Source organism: Oncorhynchus mykiss, chromosome 11 (genome assembly GCF_013265735.2).
Source record: "Oncorhynchus mykiss isolate Arlee chromosome 11, USDA_OmykA_1.1, whole genome shotgun sequence".
In the NCBI taxonomy this organism is placed as follows: domain Eukaryota; kingdom Metazoa; phylum Chordata; class Actinopteri; order Salmoniformes; family Salmonidae; genus Oncorhynchus; species Oncorhynchus mykiss.
In genome coordinates this window covers 61,180,383-61,206,723 of record NC_048575.1, presented here as the reverse complement: position 1 = coordinate 61,206,723, position 26,341 = coordinate 61,180,383, and the positions used below count along the sequence as shown (strand labels likewise).

At 42.9% G+C, this 26,341-nt stretch overlaps 1 protein-coding gene across 1 annotated transcript; it reads right to left on the bottom strand.

Annotated features, from left to right (window-relative positions):
* Positions 1 to 376: 376 nt before the first annotated feature.
* Positions 377 to 25,887, bottom strand: LOC110535084 (leucyl-cystinyl aminopeptidase). The gene is made up of 22 exons (XM_036936024.1): positions 25,539 to 25,887; positions 17,954 to 18,048; positions 17,640 to 17,833; positions 17,383 to 17,494; positions 13,728 to 13,985; positions 12,793 to 12,983; positions 12,460 to 12,598; positions 12,133 to 12,267; positions 11,865 to 11,985; positions 11,399 to 11,550; positions 11,134 to 11,247; positions 10,908 to 11,045; positions 10,649 to 10,780; positions 10,177 to 10,337; positions 9,934 to 10,022; positions 7,690 to 7,873; positions 7,132 to 7,288; positions 6,805 to 6,989; positions 6,491 to 6,652; positions 5,834 to 5,974; positions 4,462 to 4,543; positions 377 to 4,353 (listed from the first exon to the last, which is right to left on the bottom strand). Exons 1-22 carry the CDS (start codon positions 25,558 to 25,560, stop codon positions 4,222 to 4,224), a joined length of 3,096 nt encoding a protein of 1,031 aa, XP_036791919.1. The 5' UTR covers positions 25,561 to 25,887; the 3' UTR covers positions 377 to 4,221.
* Between the last annotated feature and the right edge of the window lie 454 nt (positions 25,888 to 26,341).

The following is a 26,341-nucleotide window of genomic DNA, read 5'->3' as shown; positions in this document are numbered from 1 at the left end:
TTTGGGAGCAGAAAACCAAATTGAGATCAAATGTTTCATTGATGACAATTTGGTAGTGAATGGGAAACCCCACACGGATGCTTCTGTTATACATCCAGTGAAATATCTGTCTCATTGTTATATCTGTGCTAGCTCTGTATATTCTACATTACCTTTATATCAATCAAATGTATTTATAAAGCCCTTACATCAGCTGATGTCACAAAGTGCTGTACAGAAACCCAGCCTAAAACCCCAAACAGCAAGCAATGCAGGTGTAGAAGCACGGTGGCTAGGAAAAACTCCCTAGAAAGGCAGTACATTTGGGTAAGCCTCAAGCGAACACTAACTGCTGAACACAGACCACGCTTAGCACACAAATACAGAACAGCAAAAGTCCAGAAAACATTTTATTTGTCTTTTTTTCATGACAATGAAGAGCTTGACAATATTCAGTATCATTCAACCCCAGTGCAAAACAGTTTAAAATGATGAGCCACTAGAGGTGGACTTGGCATAGGAATACACTGACAATTCTGCACCCAAGATAGAGTTCATAATAGACATATCATAACGGCCAATACGACCTAGCTGTTCCAATGTTTTCAACATGACATCACAACATTCAGAGTGAGAAGTAAACCCTCCTTCAGATTGAGACAGTACCAAACAGGAGACATAGCTACAGACCTCTGAGGCTTTAGATTAGAAGAGAAGCTACATTAGAAGCTCAGATATTCATTTGTCATGTTGTTATGTAATAGAAGATCTCCTTGAGGACATTCAGTGGTTGCCAACATCTGAGCCAATGCTGCTGCAGCAGAGAGGAGGTAGTTACCTCTAGACCAGTGGAGGCTGCTGAGGAGAGGACGGCTCAAAATAATGGTTGGTACGGAGGAATTGGAATGGCATCAAAACACATGGAAGCTGTGTTCGATACATTTGATACCATTATTCTGGTCCAGCCATTACCAGAAGCCCGTCCTCCTCATTTAACTGTGCCCTAGACACTGATCCAAGGTCAGTTTTATATTTGATTAAGGTCTGAATTGTTGTGTAACTGATCATAGATCTGTTCCTACAGGGAACTTCTACCCAGAGTCAGACGGGAGGCTGATACAATCATCTTCTACCCAGAGTCAGCCGGGAGGCTGATACAATCATCTTCTACCCAGAGTCAGACTGGAGGCTGATACAATCATCTTCTACCCAGAGTCAGACGGGAGGCTGATACAATCATCTTCTACCCAGAGTCAGACGGGAGGCTGATACAATCATCTTCTACCCAGAGTCAGACGGGAGGCTGATACAATCATCTTCTACCCAGAGTCAGACGGGAGGCTGATACAATCATCTTCTACCCAGAGTCAGACAGGAGGCTGATACAATCATCTTCTACCCAGAGTCAGACGGGAGGCTGATACAATCATCTTCTACCCAGAGTCAGACGGGAGGCTGATACAATCATCTTCTACCCAGAGTCAGACGGGAGGCTGATACAATCATCTTCTACCCAGAGTCAGCCGGGAGGCTGATACAATCATCTTCTACCCAGAGTCAGACGGGAGGCTGATACAATTATCTTCTACCCAGAGTCAGACGGGAGGCTGATACAATCATCTTCTACCCAGAGTCAGCCGGGAGGCTGATACAATCATCTTCTACCCAGAGTCAGACGGGAGGCTGATACAATCATCTTCTACCCAGAGTCAGACGGGAGGCTGATACAATCATCTTCTACCCAGAGTCAGCCGGGAGGCTGATACAATCATCTTCCACACAGAGTGGAAAACAACAGGGCTACAATAGACAACGGAGTACCATAGAGCTCACACATAGTGAGACAAATGTAACCTAGCCCACTAAGCCAGGCTAACCAACGACAGAAGACTGTTGGACTACAGACACAGCTAAAACTGCACTACCCAGGTCTACAGATGCAACACTGTTAGGTCACTCACTAAACTCCTTAAATGGAAAAGACAGAAACAATCAGGCAACCCTGTACTTTAAAAACGTACATTATAATTTAAAGAAGTTGTTGATTTCATTATTACCACCACTTAAATTGAAAAGAACCATGGTGCAGCCACCCAACCCTAATATGGATCTACAGTTAGCTGTGTTTCATACAAGATCCTGAGCCCTTGAAGTGACCTCACATTCATCAGTACACTTTGTTCTTTAGTAAAAACAAAACCATTAAAAGCATTTGACCAGGACTCATACGTCTGAGACATCACACTACACACCATATATACAATCAAAACCAAACATCAAAAACTAAAGAAAAATCTGCACGCAAAGGAAAAGCAGAAAGCGGTCTTAACTATACTCCTTCAATCTGAATATTGTTATATTGTTAGATAAACATGAATGTATGACTGTCAAAATAACTGTCAAAATATAACAATGAAAGTTACGTCAGAAGTGCCGGGGTGTTTAGCTCATCCACCGTTTACACCAGGGGGGCTCAAACTCTTGGGCTTGGTGTACCAAAACATCATCTGAGTGATGAGCTGCAGCCCATTAAAATAAATCATTTATTTAGAAATATAAAAAAAGGTAAACAATAGCTTTTTAGGGTCTTGAAACAGGAATCAAATCGTAGCCGTATAACTTGACACCTAACAACACATTCTGATTGCCAGTATTTTAAAGCAGATTTTCAGCAATTCAACATGACTAATTTCATGTGATTGTACACATTTTTCCATGGGATGGTGAGACATTTTGCCACATTTAATGCTAATTCCCTGCAGTTCTACATAGTTTGCTATGGCTTATGCCATGTTCCTATGATATCCGTGAGAGTGAATAACAAAATGAAACGAGGGGCCCCTGGAGGTCAGGGCCCCTGGGCATGTGCCTTGGATGCCCAGTCAGTAATTCGGCTATGATTACTACAAGGTTTAGATAGCTGGCTAGACTAACTTACCTAGCAATCGATGTTAGCTGACACGGGCTAGTTGATTGACTGTCAGTGACTGACATAACAAGAGGAAAACTGCTGAGGCACTACCACATTTTGAAATGACACGTTATGTATTCTACTATGGTATCTCGTAACAGTAAGTTGTGAACCCGACTGACTTCCTAAAAAAGGAAGTCAGTCGGGGGCCCCCTAGTGGTCCTTGCGGGCCAAACCAAACGTTGTCCCCTGGTTTATACCAACAGACCAAAACACTTCTTGAGGTCTAACTAACAGACCGACAGTGGTAGAAAAGTGGTAGAGTTCACTTTGGGAGCATTTAAACCAGGTGTCTCAAACTCATTTTACCCTGAGGGCCGCATTCGCTCTTTAAAAACAAATATCTAAAAAGTGCCAAAATCTGCCCCAAAAAATGGTCCTCTATCCATCATTTTGAGAATTTTCGATGCTCCCCGACTGTCTAGTTTTCATTTAAGTTATTATTAGTGAGCTGGACAGTCAATAAACGCTATAAATATAGCGCCATTAGCATTTTTACAGTTTCAATTTGGTTTGAGTTATTTTTAGTCCCACATTTTTGGGGGGACACCACTGATCTAAACAGTAAGGTATTTTCCTTCAACATATACACGTTCTGGCTGTAGCCTGCTGAGCGTGTCTACTGTACACGGTCACCTAACCCCTTTGTATTGTGTGTCAGCTCTGTAGCCTTACTCTGGCCTTCAACAGACATTCTCCCCCTCCTCCCCCAGACAGTAGGACATTCATGTGGAGGCTGGAGTCGGGGCCAGGGCCTGAGAGAGCACAATTAGTCACTGAGCCATGAGTTTCACAGGTGACACATACTGATGACATGTTGCCAGCGCTGATTACACAGCATGTTCTCTTCCTGTATTCCTTGTCCTTTCTCAGGTGGATGCTACAGCACTAGGGGGTGGTGGAATGGGTGAGTTGCCTCCATACAATGTGAAGCACGTTGAGTTTGTGTGTCCAGGCATGCTGTTGTGATGAAAGCGGTGTGAAGGTTTGGTCGACAGCATAGAGAAAGAGAGGAGTTAGAGTCTGATTGATACGGGGTCAGATACACAATCTCTAGAGCAACCCTGAGCTGGCTACTACAACTCATAGGACACCCTGTTCCCTATATAGTGAACTACTCTTGATCATAGTGAAAAAATAAAGTAGCCACTATATGGGGAATATGATGTCATTTGAGACACAAGCCCTACTATAGTGCAAACACTGCTGTTGCCATGGCAACATGGCCCTCGGAGCAGGTTGCCGGGAGCGACAGTTGCCAAGCGGCCATGTTAGAGCCATATTCTGAGTGTTGGGAGGTTCCTGTCCATCCAGAGCTGGTTCAGTCTGATGGTCTCTAAAGCCTCCTGGACGCTACGCATCTGAGACCCCCGCTCCTTCAGACTGGAGAAGAAACGCTGGACCTACACACACACACACACAGTTGACATGAGAGAAGACCAACATGCACTAGGCATCTGATACACAGACACATGATATAGAGTCGGCATGGTTCTGAGGTGTAAGCTCACCTCCTCCAGGTGTGTCTGAGTGGAGAACTGGGAGGTGGTGGACTTGATTATGCTTTGGATGGGATAGGACCCCACTGGGAATCTACACACACAGCCAATCAACAACAGGCCATTACTTCACAACAGCCAATAGAAACTAGCCACTTCTCCACAAGAGCCAATTGAAACAGGCCCACTGATATCGATTGGGAAACTATTGTTTTTGGGCCCATTGTTCTGTCGGTTGATGCTGTAAGTATGTAAATGTGCACTGACTATACCAAACATTAGGAACACCTTCCTAATATTGAGTTGCCCCCCCCTTTTGCCCCCAGAACAGCCTCCATTCATCAGGGCATGGACTCTACAAGGTGGCGAAAGCGTTCCACAGGGATGCTGGCCAATGTTGACTCCAATGCTTCCCATAGTTGTGTCAACTTGGCTGGATGTCCTTTGGGTGGTGGACCATTCTTGATACACACAGGAAGCTGTTGAGCATACTCTGTCCCATATGCTAATATATGCATATTATTATTAGTATTGGATAGAAAACACTGAAGTTTCTAAAACTGTTTGAATGATGTCTGTGAGTATAACAGAACTCATATGGCAGGCGAAAACCGATACACAACCCAACCAAGCCGCACTGCTTCTTAACACAGCGCGCATCCAACCCGGAAGCCAGCCGCACCAATGTGTCGGAGGAAACACCGTGCACCTGGCAACCTTGGTTAGCGCGCACTGCGCCCAGCCCGCCACAGGAGTCGCTGGTGCGCGATGAGACAAGGATATCCCTACCAGCCAAACCCTCCCTAACCCGGACGACGCTATGCCAATTGTGCGTCGCCCCACGGACCTCCCGGTCGCGGCCGGTTACGACAGAGCCTGGGCTCAGAATCTCTGGTGGCACAGCTGGCGCTGCAGTACAGCGCCCTTAACCACTGCGCCACCCGGGAGGCCGACTCCTTTCTTTGGCTGGAAAAATGGCTGTGTTTTTCTGTGGCTTGGTGGTGACCTAACATAATCGTTTGTGGTGCTTTCGCTGTAAATCCTTTTTGAAATCAGACACTGTGGCTGGATTAACGAGAATTCTATCTCTAAAATGGTGTAAAATACTTGTATGCTTGAGGAATTTTAATTAAGAGATTGTCATTTTGAATTTGGCGCCCTGCACTTTCACTGGCTGTTGCGGGGGGGGGGGGGGGGTCTGCTAGTCCTAGACAGGTTAACCGGTCTCCTCCCCTTCATCAACACGTATTGAAGTGGATTTAACAAGTGACATCAATAAGGGATCATAGCTTTCACCTGGTCAGTCTGTCATGGAACGAGCAGGTGTTCTTAATGTTTTGTACACTCAGTGTATAATTGATCTTATGAATAAGGTGGCACTCACTTCTCTATGATCCTGTCCCAGTTCTCTTTGACAAATTCCCAGACGAGCAAGTGGCCAGCGAAGCCGTCACTCATGGTGCTGATGACCAATGGCAGCTCCTGGGTCTGGATAATCCCTCCCTCGAGCCCCGTGCTCAGAATCCTGAAGGAGGAGGTGTTTAGAGTGATGCAGAGACACACACCATAGGCCGCTACAAACATATCTGGGCACAGCTTAGGCACATTTTAGTCATTTAGCAGACACTCTTATCCAGAGCGACATAGTGGGCTGTCATGTCCATTCATCCTAAGATATGTGGTTGTCCCACCTACCTATCTCAGTCATAGTAAGTGCACTTTTTCCCCAATAAAGTAGCTATCAGTAAAGTCAGAGCAAAAAGTGAAGTGCGAATGTTAGTTCACGAAAGCCTCGGGCATGAGGAGGGGGTGCGAGAAGATGGGAGAGGGTATTTAAAATACTCCTTGAAGAGGTAGGGTTTCAGATGTTTTCAGGAAGATGGGAAGGGACTCTTCTGTCCTAGCTTCAGGGGGAAGATCAGCTTGAGTACAGCTGTATGTCTCTCTGCACAAACTCTGGGTAGAGGTTAGTTGGCCAGTTAATGTCTGTAAATTGATTCATTAAGTACCGTGGACCCACACTCACTCTCCACTCTCTTACCATACGATGCTTTGTGGGTCCTGTGTGGAGGCCAGGGCCTGCAGTATCTTGCGTTTCTCAGAGTCATATGTGGTGGAACTGTATGCCTCCATGAGAGAAAGCCATCTGAGGTCAGACTGGGCCGCTGTAGAGAACACCACTCGCTGCAAATCACCTGGGATCCTGGAGGAGACAACAGAGCACCACAAGATCACTATAGAATAGATATCTAGCTTTACTACGGCCCAAAAAATCTAAAAGTATATATATTTTTTAAACCAGCAAAAGTATATATTCTTATATTTAAACTCTAGTCAATTGGTGTGTGTACCTACTGTTTGGTTTGGTTGGAGTTGGTCCACTGGTCGTAGAGGGCCGTGGCCTGGTCAGTACAGTTCTGCCGTCCCAGACTACAGGCCATCTCTAGCAGGACTGACCTCAGCTCCTGTCTGGACACACTCTCCTCCTCTCCCCAGTCCTGACTGTCCATCAGCTGGCCAAAATGACCCCAAATGTACACCTGAAACACACATTACAAAGTGAAAGCACAGTCAGTGTGTCCCAAATGGTGAGACTAGGCTCCAGAACAAGGTACCTGACAATCTAGTGTGTGTGTGTGTGTGTGTGTGTGTGTGTGTGTGTGTGTGTGTGTGCGCATTTACCTTCATGCGGGCCACCAGTCTTTGCTCCTGTCTCTTGTCCAGTAGTCTGTAGACAGAGCTGAGCTGTGACAGGGCCTCTGTCAGAGGAGCAGTCTCAGTCTCACTGGTGGCATAGTCCAACAGATTTAAAACTTGACGGAAGGACACACGACCCAGTCTGATGAGGAGAAGAGAAAAATAGACAATAGATCTGAATGAATTCTGTCTATTTGTGTCTGTTGTCTGTGGAACTAAAATGCAGACATTCACACAATCGTACAAGTCCAGGCAGAGGATTAAGACAGGCCTCCAATTATGACTCTTTTTTTTAAAGTGGTCATTGCTGTTAAAATAATGTGTTCTCAGTCATCCTACCTGGTAAAATGAGGTTAAAAATAGATGAATGTATAATCTATTTATAACCTTATTTTACCAGGTAGGTTGACTGAGAATATTATTTTTTACAGCATCGACCACATAAAGAAAAATTAATCGAGTCTTTCTGAGAGACGGACATCCATCTCCCAGCTACTATGATCATTGAGAGTACCATACCACAGTACAAACACACACACTGACCTGGACAGGGCAAAGATGTTGTGTATGAGTGAAGCGCGGTCGTGGGGTGTGAGTGTGTTGATATCAGTCTTAAGAGCATCTATGAGAGTGGCCCAGCCCTCGTCTCCATAGTGAACTATATAGAAGCCCGTGTTCATGTAGTTGAACTTCAGCCACTTCACACTGTCCGACACATTCAGAGTCGCTAATTGGAAACACATAATAATGCACTTAGACACATGGTCATGCTTTTACCTAGAACCTCAGCGCATACAACCAGCAGGCTACAATATACAGTGCCTTCGGAAAGTATTCAGACCCCTTGACTTTTTACACATTTTCTTACGTTACAGCCTCAGCAATCTACACACAATACCCCATAATGAGAACGTGAAAACAGGATCAAGACATTATAGCAAATGTATTAAAAATAAAAAAACAGAAATACCTTATTTACATAAGTACTCAGACCATTTGCTATGAGACTTGAAATTGAGCTCAGGTGCATCCTGTTTCCATTGATCATCCTTGAGATGTTTCTACAACTTGATTGGAGTCCACCTGTGGTAAATTCAATTGATTGGTCTATATCAGGTCCCACAGTTGACAGTGCATGTCAGAACAAAAACCAAGCCATGAGGTCGAAGGAATTGTCCATACAGATCTGAGACAGGATTGTGTCAAGGCACAGATCTGGGAAAGGTTACCAAAACATGTCTGCAGCATTGAAGATTCCGAAGAACACAGTGGCCTCCATCATTCTTAAATTGAAGATGTTTGGAACCACCAAGAATCTTCCTAGAGTTAGCCGCTAGACCAAACTGAGCAATTGGGGGAGAAGGGCCTTGGTCAAGGAGGTGACCAAGAACCTGATAGAGCTCCAGGGTTTCTCTGTGGAGATGGGAAAACCTTCCAGAAGGACAACCATCTCTGCAGCACTCCAACAATTTTGGATGCAGTCTATCACAGTGCCATCCGTTTTGTCACCAAAGTCCCATATACTACCCACCATTGCGACCTGTACGCTCTCGTTTGGTTGGACCTCGCTTCATACTCGTCGCCAAACCCACTGGCTCCATGTCATCTACAAGACCCTGCTATGTAAAGTCCCCCCTTATCTCAGCTCGCTGGTCACCATAGCATCACCCACCTGTAGCACATGCTCTAGCAGGTATATCTCTCTGGTCACCCCCAAAACCAATTCTTTCTTTGGCCACCTCTCCTTCCAGTTCTCTGCTGCCAATGACTGGAACGAACTACAAAAATCTCTGAAACTGGAAACACTTATCTCCCTCACTAGCTTTAAGTACCAGCTGTCAGAGCAGCTCACAGATTACTGCACTTGTACATAGCCCACCTATAATTTAGCCCAAACAACTACTTCTTTCCCTACTGTATTTATTTTATTTATTTATTTTGCTCCTTTGCACCCCATTATTTGTATTTCTACTTTGCACATTCTTCCACTGCAAATCTACCATTCCAGTGTTTTACTTGCTATATTGTATTTACTTTGCCACCATGGCCTTTTTTTGCCTTTACCTCCCTTCTCTCACCTCATTTGCTCACATCGTATATAGACTTGTTTCTACTGTATTATTGACTGTATGTTTGTTTTACTCCATGTGTAACTCTGTGTCGTTGTATGTGTCGAACTGCTTTGCTTTATCTTGGCCAGGTCGCAATTGTAAATGAGAACTTGTTCTCAACTTGCCTACCTGGTTAAATAAAGGTAAAATAAAATAAAATAAAAAAACAAATCAGGCCTTTATGGTAGAATGGCCAGATGGAAGCCACTCCTCAGTAAAAGGCACATGACAGCCCACTTGGAGTTTGCCATGAGGCACCCAAAAGACTCTCAGACGATGAGGAACAAGATTCGATGCTGTGATCGCTGCCAAAGGTGCTTCAACAAAGTACTGAGTAAAGGGTCTGAAATCTTATGCAAATGTGGGGGGGGTTTAATAAATTGGCAACAATTTTGTTTTTGCTTTGTCATTATGGTGTATTGTGTGTAGATTCACGAGGGGACAAAAACAATTAATTCCATTTTAGAATGAGGCTGAAACGTAACAAAATGTGGAAAAAGTCAAGGGGTCTGAATACTTTCTGAATGCACTGTATAAATATGTATCACAAGCAATTAAAATCATAAAGGCTTGCTTGAATTAGACAATTCATGAAGTTAGTCAAGCTCACTGACAACTACAGAGCTGAATGTACAGAGTTTTACCGGTCTTATTATTTTCCTGTCTTATTATTTACCTGTCTTATTTCTCAGCGTGAAGATCTGTCTGCAGGAAGGGGCAGAGCTACAGCTGTCATTCACATACGTCACGGGGATATGCCACAGGCTAAGGAGAACACAAAGAAAGGTTGGTCTGAATGTGTGTATGTGTGAGAGAGTGTGTGTGAGAGTGAGAGAGCGAGCGTGTGAGAGTGAGAGAGCAAGTGTGTGAGAGAGCGAGTGTGTGAGAGAAAGTGTGTGCGCGTGCGTGCATGTCTCACTTAGAGGTGTGTGTGGCGTTGTCTGCGGAGAGCAGGAAGTGTTCCTGCGTGAGCGTCACGTGACCACCCATGCGGCTGACGGTGACTAATGGGAAGCCGTTTTGCAGCGTCCATGTTCTCATCATGTCTGACACACTCTCCTGCTGGGGAAGCACCTGGGCCTGGAGCATCCAGAACCAACAATCATCAATAATAAATATAAAGAATCTACTAACTTGACTAGTCATCACCATGGGAGAGAGATGGAGTATCAGCATCAGTAGTACTAATACAACAGACCCCCACTTAATACAACAGACAAGACACACCCACTTAATACAACACAAGACACACACACTTAATACACAGACAGGGTGACCATTGTGAAAAGAGGAAGGATATGGCGCCAGATTTTACAGCCGCAAAATAAGGAACCTGTGAAAATAACTAATCAGGAAACGGAGATAGAGTGTCTCAGACAGACCACACCTACCTGGGTGAGACTGTTCCAGAGATCTTCAGTAACAGTGTTAGATCCTCTGTAGTTATCCAGGTATTTTATGAGTCCTTTCCTGAACTGACCATCTGGCAGAGTGGTTTTCAACATCAGCAGGAGGGAAGCACCCTAGAGACACACACGGACAGACAGTCACAGACAGACCCATTACTGATGTGACTACAGCACCAATATCCTTCGCTCTACTAATCAATAAAATTTTAAGCACATTTGTGAGTAAAGCTCAAGACTGTACCTTCTCATAGGTGACAGAGTCAAACATCTCAGACACCTGCTCAGGTGTGGTCACCTGGGACGACACTGACACTGGGTGGGAGGAATTTAAACAATCTTTGGCCATGGCCTTAAAGCGCACCCCCAGGAACACATTGTCCTGGAGACAGAGAAGAAGGATCATCAATCCATGGTTATCTAAACCTACACTGACACAGCACCTGCATGTGTGACGTGGTGCTGCTTACTAGGTCCAGCTGTGGGAACTCTGTCATTAGGGACGTGTACTGCCAGTAGGTGGCGAAGCCTTCGTTCAGCCACAGGTCATTCCACCAACGCATCGTCACCAGGTTCCCAAACCACTGACACACAACATAACAACGGAATTAGAACAGTTTTATGACCAAACATCAAAACAGCATTAAGACTGTTGAGATACATACACATATGTTCCATCACCTTGTAGTAGCCTACACACACACACACACACACACACATCAGACAAACACACACCTGGTGAGCGAGCTCGTGGGCTACGACGTTAGCGATGAGTTGTTTGTCGAGAGGAGAGGACTGGTTTCCCACCAGCAGGCTGGTCTCTCTAAAGGTGATCAGACCCCAGTTCTCCATCGCCCCCGCCAGAAAGTCTGGGATAGCAACCAGGTCTGGAGGAGGTGGAGAGAAGGAAGGAAGAGTAGAGAGAGAGGGACAGAAAGGTGGAGGGGTAAATACCAAGGCATATTTTGTGTCTCATTATCGAAAATATTACACTTCTCTCACACATTTTCAAATGAATCTACAATACAAGTCAAGGGTTCTGAATACATTCAGAAAGTATTCAGAACCCTTGACTTTTTCCACATTTTGTTACATTACAGCCTTAATCCAAAATTGATTTTTTTTATTTTTATCCCTAATCGATGAGTTTATTGTGTGAAGGCTGAGTGTCTGTGTGTTGTGTCTTTGTGTCACCTCTCACCTAGTTTCCTCAGAGGGTAGTCGATGTGAAAGAAGGTGTTGTAGAAGTGCAGCAGTGTGGAGGCTGTGTCCAGAGCATAGTGTGTGTGTTCCTTCTTCTCTGGCACAGAGTACACTGACACCTAGAACACACACACACCATAGAAATTTAATAAATACAATAGATCCCAAAATAGGGGGATAGGCACAGAGTAGACAGTTGCATTCCAGCGTTTTGCAGGTCATTTAAATAGTGTGAATAGATTGTGAGGCAGGGATTCTGTACGTACCAGTGTATTGGAGACGTTTCTAGTAATGCTGGTGAAGTTGGCTACGATGAAGGCCACCAGGTAGGTGCTCATATTAACGCCAGTCTGCTCAAACTCATCCTCCAATAGGCCGCTGGGTAATGTAGTCGTCTTAGCCTGGGGAACACAACAACAGTTATATTAACAGATGATTTAATCACTGGCATTCTTCATGTCAAGTGTCTCCAGTAATCACTTGATATCACATATTTGATTTTGTAATGTATTCATGTTTACCACTTAAAAATACACTGGTGCAGGCAAACTCTCAAGCACACACACACACACACACACACACACACACAGTACCTGGGGCATGTTGGACAGAGTGATGTATCCAGGCTCCCTTGTGATCCTGACCAGGAAAGTGGCTTTAAAAGCCGGCTCGTCAAAACAGGGGAAGGCCTTCCTGGCTGCCTGGGGCTCAAACTGGGTGGCAGCTAGGACCCTGAGGAGAGGGTGGCCAGAGTCACACACAGAGAGCAAGGACTAGGCTCAAACTGGAGTTGTAGTTTACTACGTCAACAAACATTGTCAAGTTTACACACTACTACAGAATGCATCTCACTGCATTCACCAGGAGCTAATATGTTATTTTTAGATCAAACTTTAGTACATAGTTTTTAAAATAATTTTGCTTACCTCTTGGCTCCAGTCTTGTCGTTGTAGGAGCTGTTGTAGAAGCCGTCATAGGTGTGTGAGAGGTTGGCTGCGTAGTCCAACGTTAACACACACACCTGGCCTACCTTCAGATCCTCTGGGAAGCTGACAGCTATCTGCTGCCATGGTTTATACTCCAACACCTTCACCTCAACACTCTTATCCTCTCCAACCTGGAAGGGTTATAGTAAAAACAGCATTTAATAAGGTAAAACATCACCATCTAGGTAAAACATCACCATCTAGGGAAAACATCACCATCTAGGGAAAACATCACCATCTAGGGAAAACATCACCATCTAGGTAAAACATCACCATCTAGGTAAAACATCACCATCTAGGGAAAACATCACCATCTAGGGAAAACATCACCATCTAGGTAAAACATCACCATCTAGGTAAAACATCACCATCTAGGGAAAACATCACCATCTAGGGAAAACATCACCATCTAGGGAAAACATCACCATCTAGGGAAAACATCACCATCTAGGTAAAACATCACCATCTAGGTAAAACATCACTAGGTAAAACATCACCATCAAGGTAAAACATCACCATCTAGGTAAAACATCACCATCTAGGTAAAACATCACCATCTAGGTAAAACATCACCATCTAGGTAAAACATCACCATCTAGGTAAAACATCACCATCTAGGTAAAACATCACCATCTAGGTATAACATCACCATCTAGGTAAAACATCACCATCTAGGTAAAACATCATTATCGAAGTAAAACAATTTATCTTCACAGGGGAAGCAAATCTTACTCTCTCTACACTGCTAGTGAGACAGTTACACACTGTGCATTAATATCAGAATAATTACAGTTAAAAATCAAAACCTATAAAATTGTATTTCTCTTCATATTATTTTCGAGTAAATAGCAATGGCACGGCTGATCATAGACTACCTGGAAGGTTGCCTTGGTGATATTGAGTTCAGAGCTGTGCAGAACTATGCGCTTGGTGTCGTGTAGTATTGTCATGTTGATGACAGTGCGGCCAGTGAAGGTCATGGAAGTCAGGTTAGGGGTCAAGGAGAGGTCATAGTTCACAGGCCGTACACTGGCTGGGAGTCGGAGCTCATTCCAGGGAAACAGCTCCCCATTGGTGCTGTTAGGATAGGATGGCTCCATAGGAGTGGAGGAGTTAGCCTTACCACAGCCAGCCTGGGGAGAAAGAGGATCAACACAGTGAATATACACAGTTACTTCAGAAAGTATTCACACACCTTGATTTTGTTGTGTTACAGCCTGAATTTTAAATTGATTCAATTGGCAATGTGTGTCACTGCACTACACACACACAATACCCCAGAATGTCAAAGTGGAATTATGTTTTTCAATTTTTTTACAAATTAATTCAAAATTAAAGCTAAAATGTTTTGAGTCAGTAAGTATTCAGCCCCTTCGTTATGGCAAGTCTAAATAAGTTCAGGAGTAAACGTGCTTAACAAGTCACATACCGTATTAAGATGCATGGACTCACTCTGTGTGAAATAATTGTGTTTTACATGGTTATTGAATGACTACCTCAACGCTGTACCCCACACATACAGATAAGTGTAAGGTCCCTCAGTCGAACAGTGAATTTCAAGAACAGATTCAACTACAAAGACCTGGGAGGATGTCCAATGCCTCGCAAAGAAGGGCACCTTCTAGATGGGTAAAATAAAAAGAAGCAGACATTGAATATTCCTTTGATCATGGTGAAGTTAATAATTACACTTTGATGGTGTATCATTACACCCAGCCACTATACGGATACAGGAGTCCTTCCTAACTCAGTTACCAGAGAGGAAGGAAACCGCTCAGGGATTTCACCATGAGGCCAATGGTGACTTTATAAACAGGTACAGTGTTTAATGGCTGTGATAGGTGAAAACTTAGGATGGATCATTAACATTGTAGTTACTCTAAAATACTAACCTAAATTACAGAGTGAAAAGAAGGAAGCCTGAACAGAATATAAATATTCTAAAACATGCATCCTAAGGCACTAAAGTAAAAGTGCAAGAACTTGGCAAAGAAATTAACTTTATGTGCAGAATACAAAACATTATGTTTGGGGCAAATCCTACACATCACTGAGTACCACTCTTCATATTTTCAAGCATGTTGGTGGCTGCATCTTGTTATGGGTATGCATGTCATCGGCAAGTACTAGGACGTTTTTTGGGGATAAAAATAAACGGAATAGAGCACAGGCACAATCTTAAAGAAAAACTTGGTTCAGTCTGCTTTCCAACAGACACTGGGAGACACATTCTCCTTTCAGCAGGACAATAACCTAAAACAGGGTTTGAATCATTTGCAAATAATGTACAATCCAGGTGTGCAAAGCTCTTAGAGACTTACCCAGAAAGACTCACAGCTGTAATCACTGCCAAAGGTGATTCTAACATGTATTAATTCAGTGGAGTAAATACTTAGGGAAATGTGATGTCTGTATTTCATTGTTTGATACATTTGCTAAAATGTCTAAAAACTTGTTTTCCCTTGTCATTCTGGGGTATTGTGTGTAGATGCGTGAGAAAAAAAGAATATGTTTGAAATCAAATTATATTTATCACATGCGCCGAATACAACTGGTATAGACTTGACAATGAAATGCTTGTTTACGAACCTTCACCAACAATGCAAAAATAATCCAAAATAAAATAGTAACTAACGCGAGAGGAATAAAATAAAATACACAAGAATGGAGCTATATACAGGGTTTACCAGTACCAGATCAATGTGCAGAGGTACAAGGCAATTTAATGCATTTTAAAATCAGGCTGTAACACAACAAAATGTGGAATAAGTCCAGATGTATGAATAATTTCTGAAGGCACCGTGTGTACAGTTGAAGTCTGAAGTTTACATACACTTAGGATGGAGTCATTAAAACTAATTTTTCAACCACTCCACAAATTTCTTGTTAACAAACTATAGTTTTGGCAAGTCGGTTAGGACATCTACTTTGTGCATGACAAAAGTCATTTTTCCAACAATTGTTGACAGACAGATTATTTAACTTAATCACAATTCCAGTGGGTCAGAAGTTTACATACACTAAATTCACTGTACATTTAAACAGCTTGGAAAATTCCAGAAAATAACGTCATGGCTTTAGAAGCTTCTGATTGGCTAATTTACATCATTTGAGTCAATTGGAGGTGTACCTGTGGATGTATTTCAAGGCCTACCTTCAAACTCAGTGCCTCTTCGCTTGACATCATGGGAAAATCAAAAGAAATCAGCCAAGACCTCAGAAAAAAAAAATTGGAGACCTCCACATGTCTGGTTCATCCTTGGGAGCAATTTCCAAATGCCTGAAGGTTCCACGTTCATCTGTACAAACAATAGTACGCAAGTATAAACACCATGGTACCACCAGCCATCCTACCGCTCAGGAAGGTGACGCGTTCTGTCTCCTAGAGATGAACGTACTTTGGTGGGAAAGTGCAAATCAATCCCAGAACAGCAGATGATGCTGGAGGAAACAAGTACAAAAGCATCTATATCCACAGTAAAACGAGTCCTATATCGACATAACCCGAAAGGCCGCTCAGCAAGGAAGAAGCCACAGCTTCAAAACCGCCATAAAAAGACAGACGGTTTGCAACTGCACATGGGGACAAAGATCCCTCTTTTTTGAGAAATGTCCTCTGGTCTGATGAAACAAAAATAGAACTGTTTGGCCATAATGACCATCGTTATGTTTGGAGGAAAAAGGGGGAGGCTTGCAAGTTAAAGAACACTATCCCAACCGTGAAGCACGGGGGTGGCAACATTATGGGTGCTTTGCTGCAGGAGGGACTGGTGCACGTCACAAAATAGATGGCATCATGAGGCAGGAAAAGTATGTGGATATATTGGAACAACATCTCAAGACATCAGTCAGGAAGTTAAAGCTTGGTCGCAAATGGGTCTTCCAAATGGACATTAACCACAAACATACTTCCAAAGTTGTGGCAAAATGGCTTAAGGACAAGTCAAGGTATTGGAGTGGCCATCACAAAGCCTTGACCTCAATCCTATAGAAAATGTGTGGGCAGAACTGAAAAAGTGTGAGCGAGCAAGGAGGCCTACAAACCTGACTCAGTAACACCAGCTCTGTCAGGTGGAATGGGCCAAAATTCACCCAACTTATTGTGGGAAGCTTGTGGAAGGCTGCCCGAAACATTTGACCCAAGTTAAACAATTTAAAGGCAATGCTACCAAATACTAATTGAGTGTATGTAAACTTCTGACCCACTGGGAATGTGATGAAAGAAATAAAAGCTGAAAGAAATAATTCTCTCTACTATTATTCTGACATTTCACATTCTTAAAATAAAGTGGTGATCCTAACTGACCCAAGACAGGGTATTTTTACTAGGATTAAATGTCAGGAATTGTGAAAATGTATTTGGCTAAATGTATTTGGCTAAGGTGTATGTAAACTTCTGACTTCAACTGTATACACATACCATCTTGCCCTATTGGCACTGGTACCACTTCCCGTACCTGTGGAGGCCAATGCAGGAGCCACACACTTTTCACATACACAAACCCCCGACACCCCAACACACACACCTACCTTAGTGAAGGTACAGCCAGGCAGGAAGTAGAGAGCCATCGCCATGGACGCGACCAGTACCAAGATGAACACGCCCACCACCAGCATACGAGCCGAGGAGCAGGAACATGACCTGACCAAAAAACAAAAAACAGTATTTACAAATCTATAAATATAATATTACTGTTTATGTTTGTTTTTCATTTACTGTAAAGTGTACTGGGATGTTTAAATTCACTTTAAATACAGTTTGATTGGATTTGAAAAGTAAAAAGGACCTGGGTGGAGCCTGTCTGTTGTAAGGGGAGGAGCTAGGATTGTGGGTGGAGCTTCTGTTCATGAATGACATGCCCAGTAGGCGGGCTGACGACTCATAGTCCTCCTCCTCATCGTCCAGGTCGTTCTCTCCCAGACCTCGCACCAGCAGACGGGAGCTACGGGGCTCGTACACCACCTCATCTGGTTCCAACGCCTGGAGGGAGGTGGAAGAGGGGGGACAATGTGAAAATCTGGAAAAAGTCAAACAGTTAGAAGAGACGATACAACTGATGGGTGGATTGGTTAATGTCAGTGCTGTATAGTATGTAATTACCGGGAAGGCTGTAGAGTCTTTATCCAGGTCCACCACGTCAGGTTCCTCCTCAAACATACTGTTCTCTATCATGTTCCTGGGCAGGGACGCTCGCTCTGGTTACACAAACAAACAAAAAGGTTAATACACACACACACACACACATTCAATAAAGTGTGTGTGTGGCTCCATTTCTATTGATTATCCCGTGTCTCTACAGACAAACGCTCAACTCTCTAATTCAATAACAACAACAGTTGTCAAACTGTATAAAATGTCCCATTCTCTCCTGTAATAAGAGCAAGTATTGTGAAGTCCCAGCGTGTCTGTGAATAGTGGGTGTACCGTGTAGGCTAAGTGAAGAGCCAGAACAAAGCCATCTCATACACCTAGTATGTTCGTTCCATTGTGTGTTTTCCATTGTGAGAAAGTGTGCGTGTTTGTAGGGCCGAGCTGCCTACACTAAGTTAAGCGAATGAAGCCATCAGTTTCCCCTATCCCTTCCTGCAGCAGACATAGTTCTGATTCAGAGGTCAACTGGTCTGCAGCACTGCAGACAGTCTTGCTCCTAATAATATGGAGCTGAATATCAGGCCTATGTAAATAATACCCAGATCAAAAGAAGAACCATGACAACCTTAGATTTTTCTGACTCACACCAACCCGACAGACCTAATGCCATGTTAGAACAACTCGTATTATAGTGTCGAATGAGGTGTTCTATAAATGTGGTATCTGTTATTCAGACCAAAATGACGGCACCTCAAACTGAAACAGCAAGGGCTGTAACGGAAGCAGCAGTGAAATGGAAAGTGTCAGCAGCAGCTCACCACACTTTTCCTGTTTTCACCAAACATACACAGAAACACAGACATATGTTTATCCTATAGCCTACACCACTGAGCTAGAGCCACGCAGACCTGAAGTTTGAGGCCAGTGCAGGGCATATAAGGCCAAGTAGGTGAAGCTGTGTTTGAGTGAAAACAACCTGACTGTCTGTCAGCTGAACAAGGCATAACCTCTGGACATTTCAGCTCCATACATAGGCCTACTAGTGCACTCACAATGTCCAGGACAGGACTCCCCCCATCAGTTAGGCTTTTCACAAAGGCCTTGTGCATTCTGAATTGCGGCAGGCTAGGCTAATGAAATAACATACTTGGAATATTTTTCAAATAGTCAATTAAGCTTTAATGAAAAAGCACCCACAAAGAAAGACAGCTGTGTCTATTGACTAGTAGTGTGTGTGTCTGTGTTCTAATCCGAAAAGACAGAAGTCCTTTATTTGCTGTAATAAAGCTGTTGAGCCATAAAGCAGACAGCACAGAGCTAGAGCAGGAGAGTACAGTCAGTGCTACTGAGCCAACAGAAAGAACCTTCTGGTCCTTATCAGGTTAAGCACACACACACACCTGTCGTGTCTTTGGCTATGCCAGATTAAGTGATATGACATGCTATTCTATAAAATAATTTCTCTGTAATTAATATTACCTGATTGAGCTAATCATGTAAATGTAATTAACTAGAGAGTCGGGGCACCACAAAATAATATTTATAGAGCTGTTATCTTCCGAATAAACGTTTTACATTAATAGCAGTCAATATTAATCGTCATCTTAATTCAGTCTCATCTGAAAGTTGTAAATTCTTGGTTATCTGCACGAACCCTGGCTAACAAGTTGAATCAGCAATACAAAATTGGGTTTAATTATTTATTTACTAAATACCTAACTAATCACACAGAATTACACATACACATAATTAAATCATAACTTGATTACAAATTACGTCATAAAGGAAAACGTCCCTAGCGGGCGGAACAGATATGACAGCTGGTTACACAAAAGAAAAGGGCTGGGTTTGAGTGAAAGAGCGGTAAGATTGAGGAACAAAGGGCAAAGCTGTGCTATCGTAAATACAGAATCTTATGCATTCTAAATTACCGCCCATCTGGAAAAGGAAAATGCAATAAATATTTACACTGCGCTGCGCTTCGGTAGGTTGGTGGTAGATGGAAGGCCGTGTTGCCCAACCGAGTCCTTTGAAGAATGTCTCTGCTGGTAAATTTAATACGTTGTAGTAACGCCGTTGTGTGATAGACGGGATACTCTGTCTGTTCCTTCCTAACCCTCGTTTGCAGCGGCTGTTGCTAACTCAACGGCTAGGAGGTATCACTTCTGTAGTGAATAAGAGTTCAAAGTTCATACCATTCGCAACCAAAGCTCCCGCTGATGTTGGCTTCGTTCTGTAGTTATTATCTGAACCATTCTGACATCGGACCGTCGTCCTCACATCCTCAGAACAGGAGGTTATATTGTCGTCAAGGCTTTATATAGGAAGGGAGAGGAGGGCGTGTTTGAATTTTTTTATAGCCCATGTCCCTTCACATTGAGCAGAGCCCTACCTTATGAAAACCCAAATCTCACATTTTAGAAGCTAAAATCACATTTAATCCCATCACGAATAATTTTGTATTGAAACATTTAAATTGAATAACAATTCCATGTGAATCCGATAATTCTGATGTGTAGACTTTCCACTGTAGAGTTTATGTCATCCTATCATTGATGAGAATGTCTCAGATGACAACCGAACTGACATCATATTCATTAAGTACCACCGCATATGTTCAATTGGTCGGATTACCAGAATATAGTTCATTTCCCCCCACCTTCTGATGTTCCCAGAATCTCTATGTTAACCAAGGGTTTTGCAAATGTAACATCAGTAGGGTAGAGAGGAAAAAGGGGGGGGGAAGAGGTATTTATGACTGTCATAAACCTACCCCCAGGCCAACGTCATGACACACCACAGAGATGGGATAAGGAGCCCAATCAAATGTACAGGCCTGAACAAGTAACCAGTTGACTTGAGTTAAGAGGAAAATAAAATATGATTGAGTTGTGTAGGATAAACTCAACTGTGACATAATGTAGCCTGCCTTCTCGGGTGTGTCACTTGCAGTTGCTAGTGCGTATGTTGAACAGGGCTCGGCGTGTCTCCAACAGCTCGGTGTGCTTTTAGAACAGATAAACAAAGGCACTGAGCTAAAGCAGTCACAGACTGTCAATAACACTACACACTGCTTGGCCTAGGCTGGCCTGAGTAACCAAAACAAGAGGAGATAGCATCTTTGAGTAGCAGAAAATTGTGGACTACATATCCAATTCTGACTAATTTTATCAATGATTGTTATTTACAGGAGATGCATGTAACATCTCCACCTGCAACTAACACCAAATGTCTATTACATTTCACAGGGATAGACATTAAGGTCTGAGAAAGGCACTTACCCATGAGGCGAGTCAGAAGTATTTTTGGGACAAAGATTAAGATTGCATGCCCAAAAATGCTATATTCCCCTACACACAGGAGAGGAACCAGAAAGACCAAACTACTGGAATTATTTGCATTTTGTTGTTATCAGTGAGCGATAGCAGTAGTAGCAAAGGACTAGAAATCCACAAGAGTAAAACATATTTTAGAATGCTGGCTAATACATGCACACATACAACGGTCCTCTGATGACGACTGGAAGAAAAAAAGCATCCAGCTTGCATCACATTAGAAATAAACTCAACTCAGACAGGCTTTACCTTGGCATATAACCCAGTGGGCTAAACCAATCTGAGTTGTGTTTCCTCACTTTCCTGAGTAGTAGGGTTTAATATTTTCCTGGTATTTTACAAATGTTCCATCCATCCCGAGAATAAATCCCCTTTCACCCGGGATAAACCGGTATTTCCAGCCAAAATCGTTAGTGTCATTCTAAAGTGCATAAATATGTCTGGATTTCATTAGAGCTTTGATCGGCATGAAAATTAAAGTCTGATGCTACCTGAGCCATTCATTAAAGACATTTTATGACCCCTACATTAAATACATTTTATGAGCCCAAGCCCAAATGATTGTGCCATTATTCAATATGATATATAGGATACCACACATTACGCACAACAGAAAAACATAAAAGCCCATAGATGTAGCTATGCTCTCTTGGGTAAATAAATTAAACAAGTTCCAGGAGGCTAATCTTTTTTGGTCTGGACTGTATTACGTTACTGTATTGTATTATACAAACTGGAATTACGCACGTCGTTCAGACCATGAAGCTGGGAGAGAACATGCGATGCTGGTACAGGATATGCAGCCTACAAAGTTAGCATTATAGGCTAGCGAATTTGATTAGAATTTAGAAATATAATAGGGCCTATTTAAAAAAATATATAATAATTAAGTATTAGTAGGCTGACACGTACACTACCGTTCAAAAGTTTGGGGTCACTCAGAGATGTCCTTGTTTTTGAAAGAAAAGCAAATTTTTTGTCCATTAAAATAACATCAAATTGATCAGAAATACAATGTAGACATTGTTAATGTTGTAAATGACTATTGTAGCTGGAAACAGCTGATTTTTTTATGGAATATAGGCCCATTATCAGCAACCATCACGCCTGTGTTCCAATGGCACATTGTGTTGGCTAATCCAAGTTTATAATTTTAAAAGGCTAATTGATCATTAGAAAACCATTTTGCAATTACCTTAGCACAGCTGAAAACTGTCGTGCTGATTAAAGTCTTCTTTAGACTAGTTGAGTATCTGGAGCATCAGCATTTGTGGGTTCGATTACAGGCTCAAAATGGCCAGAAACAAAGAGCTTTCTTCTGAAACTCGTCGGTCTATTCTTGTTCTGAGAAATGAAGGCTATTTCATGCGAGAAATTGCCAAGAAACTGAAGATCTCAAACAACGTTGTGTACTACTCCCTTCACAGAACAGCGCAAACTGGCTCTAACCAGAATAGAAAGAGGAGTGGTAGGCCCCGGTGTACAACTGAGCAAGAGGACAAGTAGATTAGAGTGTCTAGTTTGAGAAACAGACGCCTCACAAGTCCTCAACTGACAGCTTCATTAAATAGTACCCGCAAAACACCAGTCTCAACAGTGAAGAGGCAACTCCGGAATGCTGGCCTTCTAGGCAGAGTTGCAAAGAAAAAGCCATATCTCAGACTGTCCAATAAAAAGAAAAGATTAAGATGGGCAAAAGAACACAGACACTGGACAGAGGAACTCTGCCTAGAAGGCCAGCATCCCGGTATCGCCTTTTCACTGTTGACGTTGAGACGGGTACTATTTAATGCAGGACTGAATCACTTCATTGAATATATCTATTGTTCCCTGGACAGCAAATAGATGGCATTATAGCGCAGCTGTTTAACAGAAAGGCCGAAATGGAACGCAACTGCTCAGCTACGGCGACTGACATTTATCAGTTTGCTACTAGCTAATTTTGCAGTCTGGTCGACATGGATCATTGTAAAAAAAAATAAACGTAAATCTATTGACAATGAAAATGAGGGGAAAGAGCTGGAGAACAACGTGACAGCTATGAACAAACAACCACCAGAAAATCAGGAAGATGACGGCAGGGGAAATGCAGCTAGCTAATGTGGCTCCGGTGGCTAAAAGAAGAACAGAGAAAGTTCCAAGAGAAATGGACAGAAGATTTTTGTTGTACTACATGGTGGGACTAGCTCACTTTGTCTTATTTGCCAGAAGGCAGTCAATTGTTTTAAACGAGCAAATTTAGTGACATTTCCAGTCACACCATGACAAAACATATCTGCCACAAAGCAACCTCCGAAACAACAAGCGCTACTCAAAGGACAAAAACAAATAAACAGATCTAACGCTGTTGCAGAGAAAACGACAAGAGACAGACAACACATGAGATTGCTAGGATACTCGCAAGAAACAAGGCGGCCTTCACAGACACGACAATGTAAAATAATGTTTTTTGGCCTCAGCCTAAATATTGTATGCTGATTTCACAAACAGGGAAGCTATTTTAAAGCAAATTAAGGGACTGCAATTCTGCAAGAGAGAGGATATTCCCGTTTCATTTAATCATTAATCAGGAAGCACTTGTGGCTAAACTCAAAGTGTGACGTACCGTGACGTACAGAATTTGATGCAGCAAGTCGTGCGCGTGGTGAACATTATTATTGCGAGGGCATTGAATCACCGGCAATTCTGCCAGTTGCTGGAGGAAACCCAGACAGAATACAGCGACATGATATTTTATAATGCGGTGATATGGCTGTCTGGTGGCAGAGTTTTGGAAAGATTTTTCCTCAAATCCGTGAATTTGTTGCAAGCAATACCAGAGGAGCCTGAGCTGGATGATCCACAGTGGATATTAAAGCTGGCTTTTTGAACTGACTTCACCTGAACAATGAATCCCCAACTCCAAGGGAAAGCTAAAACTCTATGCAAAATGCTGCGTGTGGTCATAGCATTTCAAAATAAAATCACCACACAGTTCATACCTGACAATACTATTTCTTAAGTTCCCATTACTCAGAGCAGTCACCACATCCGACCCAGACATACTGCAACATTTTAGCTATGATGCATTTGTGCATGTGTTGGAAGAGTTGGAGTTTGAGTCTAGATTCAAAGATAACGTCATTAAGAACCCCTTTCATGTGCCAGTGTCATCTCTGGCCCCAGTCATTACAGCCCTCTGTCCTGACCGTGCTGGACTAGAGAGTGAGGTAGTGTCATCTCTGACCCCAGTCATTACAGCCCTCTGTCCTGACCGTGCTGGACTAGAGAGTGCAATAGTGTCATCTCTGACCCCAGTCATTACAGCCCTCTGTCCTGACCGTGCTGGACTAGAGAGTGCGATAGTGGAGGCCAATGACACATTGCAAGGTGAACTAAGATCAGATGTTTCTGGGGCCTTGTGTCAGACTCATAGTATCCACGTCTGAAGCAGTGTGTGCAATTTTTGTCAGCACTTATTCATGTGAAACAACATTTTCAACAATGAACATTGTGAAATAAAAACAGAAAAACAGACTGGCCAATGCATACCTGGTTTGCCTCGCAAGGATAGCAACAACAGACTATACATTTAGAATGAATTCAGTCAAGGAGCAGAAGGGACATTTTCACTCATCCAACTTATGGGTCTTATACATGTGATGTAGCCTATTTGGTGTGTGTATGTTTATATTTACATGTGCTCAATTTCTCTGAATTTGCTCTGAATTGATCATTGTTAATATTGGAAATAGAAGTACAACAAATGAATGATGTGTGCAGCCCTCTGAATGATTGTCTCAACCCCAAGTAGCCCCCTTACAAAAAAAATAGTGAGTAACACTGATTTAATGGGTTAAATATATAGGCCCTCGGCTGAAAAGAGTCAAAAGTTAACCCTGAGCTCAGCCTGACTGGGGAATGTGTCCCCAAGTGAATGTCACACTGAGAATTAAAGCTACAGATCACAGTCTACTCAGGCAAACTCTGTCAGAGATACACTGGCTATTTTAATTTAGCTGTACTCCAAGGCCAGGCTTAGCTAGTCATGTTTCTATCAGCTAACGTACCCATCATTACAAGTGTATGAATGCTGATTAGTTCGTACCAAAACTGCTGCCTGGCTATCAAGAGCCTGACACTTGTTGACTTGGAACGTTATGTAGGTAACCGTCCGCAATCTAAAATGCTAGTTAGCTAACTAACTAACGTTACTACAGAAATTGTGGCTGGCTGGAAATTATGGGGAGCAGCTAGGAAGCGTCATCATTATTCCTTACCACTGTCAAATGGGTCCTCCATGACACGATATCTGAAAGAGCCGAGCTGTCCTCACTTCTGGCTGGCTGGCTGGCTGAGCTATCAGCCCCGATCAGTCCACTGTGTTGCTGCAGTCTGTGGGCTAACTTGGCTGGTAGCTACTTCTGACACACTAGCTAGCTGCCACAAACACGGTGGGTGAAGTTATTAGCGTGTGCGATCAAATTAATTAAATATGATCAACCATCCAAACGACATTCTGTCACCAAACTATTCGCCATGCATTTAAATTACTACTTCCTTCCTTCGTCTCCGCCCGGCAATGACTGTAGGGAAGAGAGGCCCAACTCGGCGGAAAATCTGTCTCTCTCCAGCAGGTGGCGTTGTTTTGCCCACCAAGCAAGGGAGTTTTTGTATGGAGACCAATGAGAGTGTCGACTGGTCAAAAACAAAACATTGTGGCTTATTTCATACGTGAGGTTCAGTTGATCGAATATAAGTTTCGTAATGCTTAAGTTCGTACAGGTGTACTGACAATTTTGAGCAAAAACACTATATCGGAGTTGTTTGGAGATGGCTAGGCATATTCTAGGGCTCCTGAGCGGTGCAGTGGTCGAAGGCACCTCAGTGCACGAGGTGTCACTACAGTCCCTGGTTCAAATTCAGGCTGTATTATATCTGGCCGTTATTGGGAGTCCAATAGAGCGGTGCATTATTGGCCCAGCTTTGGCCGGGGTAGGCTGTCATTGTAAATAATTATTTGTTTCCTAACTGACTTGCCTAGTTAAATAAAAATGTATAATAATTCATGGCATGAGGAAAG

Excerpts from the sequence above, each read along its gene's own strand:
- LOC110535084 (XM_036936024.1), bottom strand. The coding sequence starts at position 25,560 with ATGGAGGACCCATTTGACAGTG. Across the intron at positions 12,268-12,459 it reads CTCTGTCCAACATGCCCCAG|GCTAAGACGACTACATTACC; the intron begins GTACTGTGTGTG and ends TGTGTTCCCCAG. Across the intron at positions 6,653-6,804 it reads AACTCCAACCAAACCAAACA|GATCCCAGGTGATTTGCAGC; the intron begins GTAGGTACACAC and ends TGTCTCCTCCAG.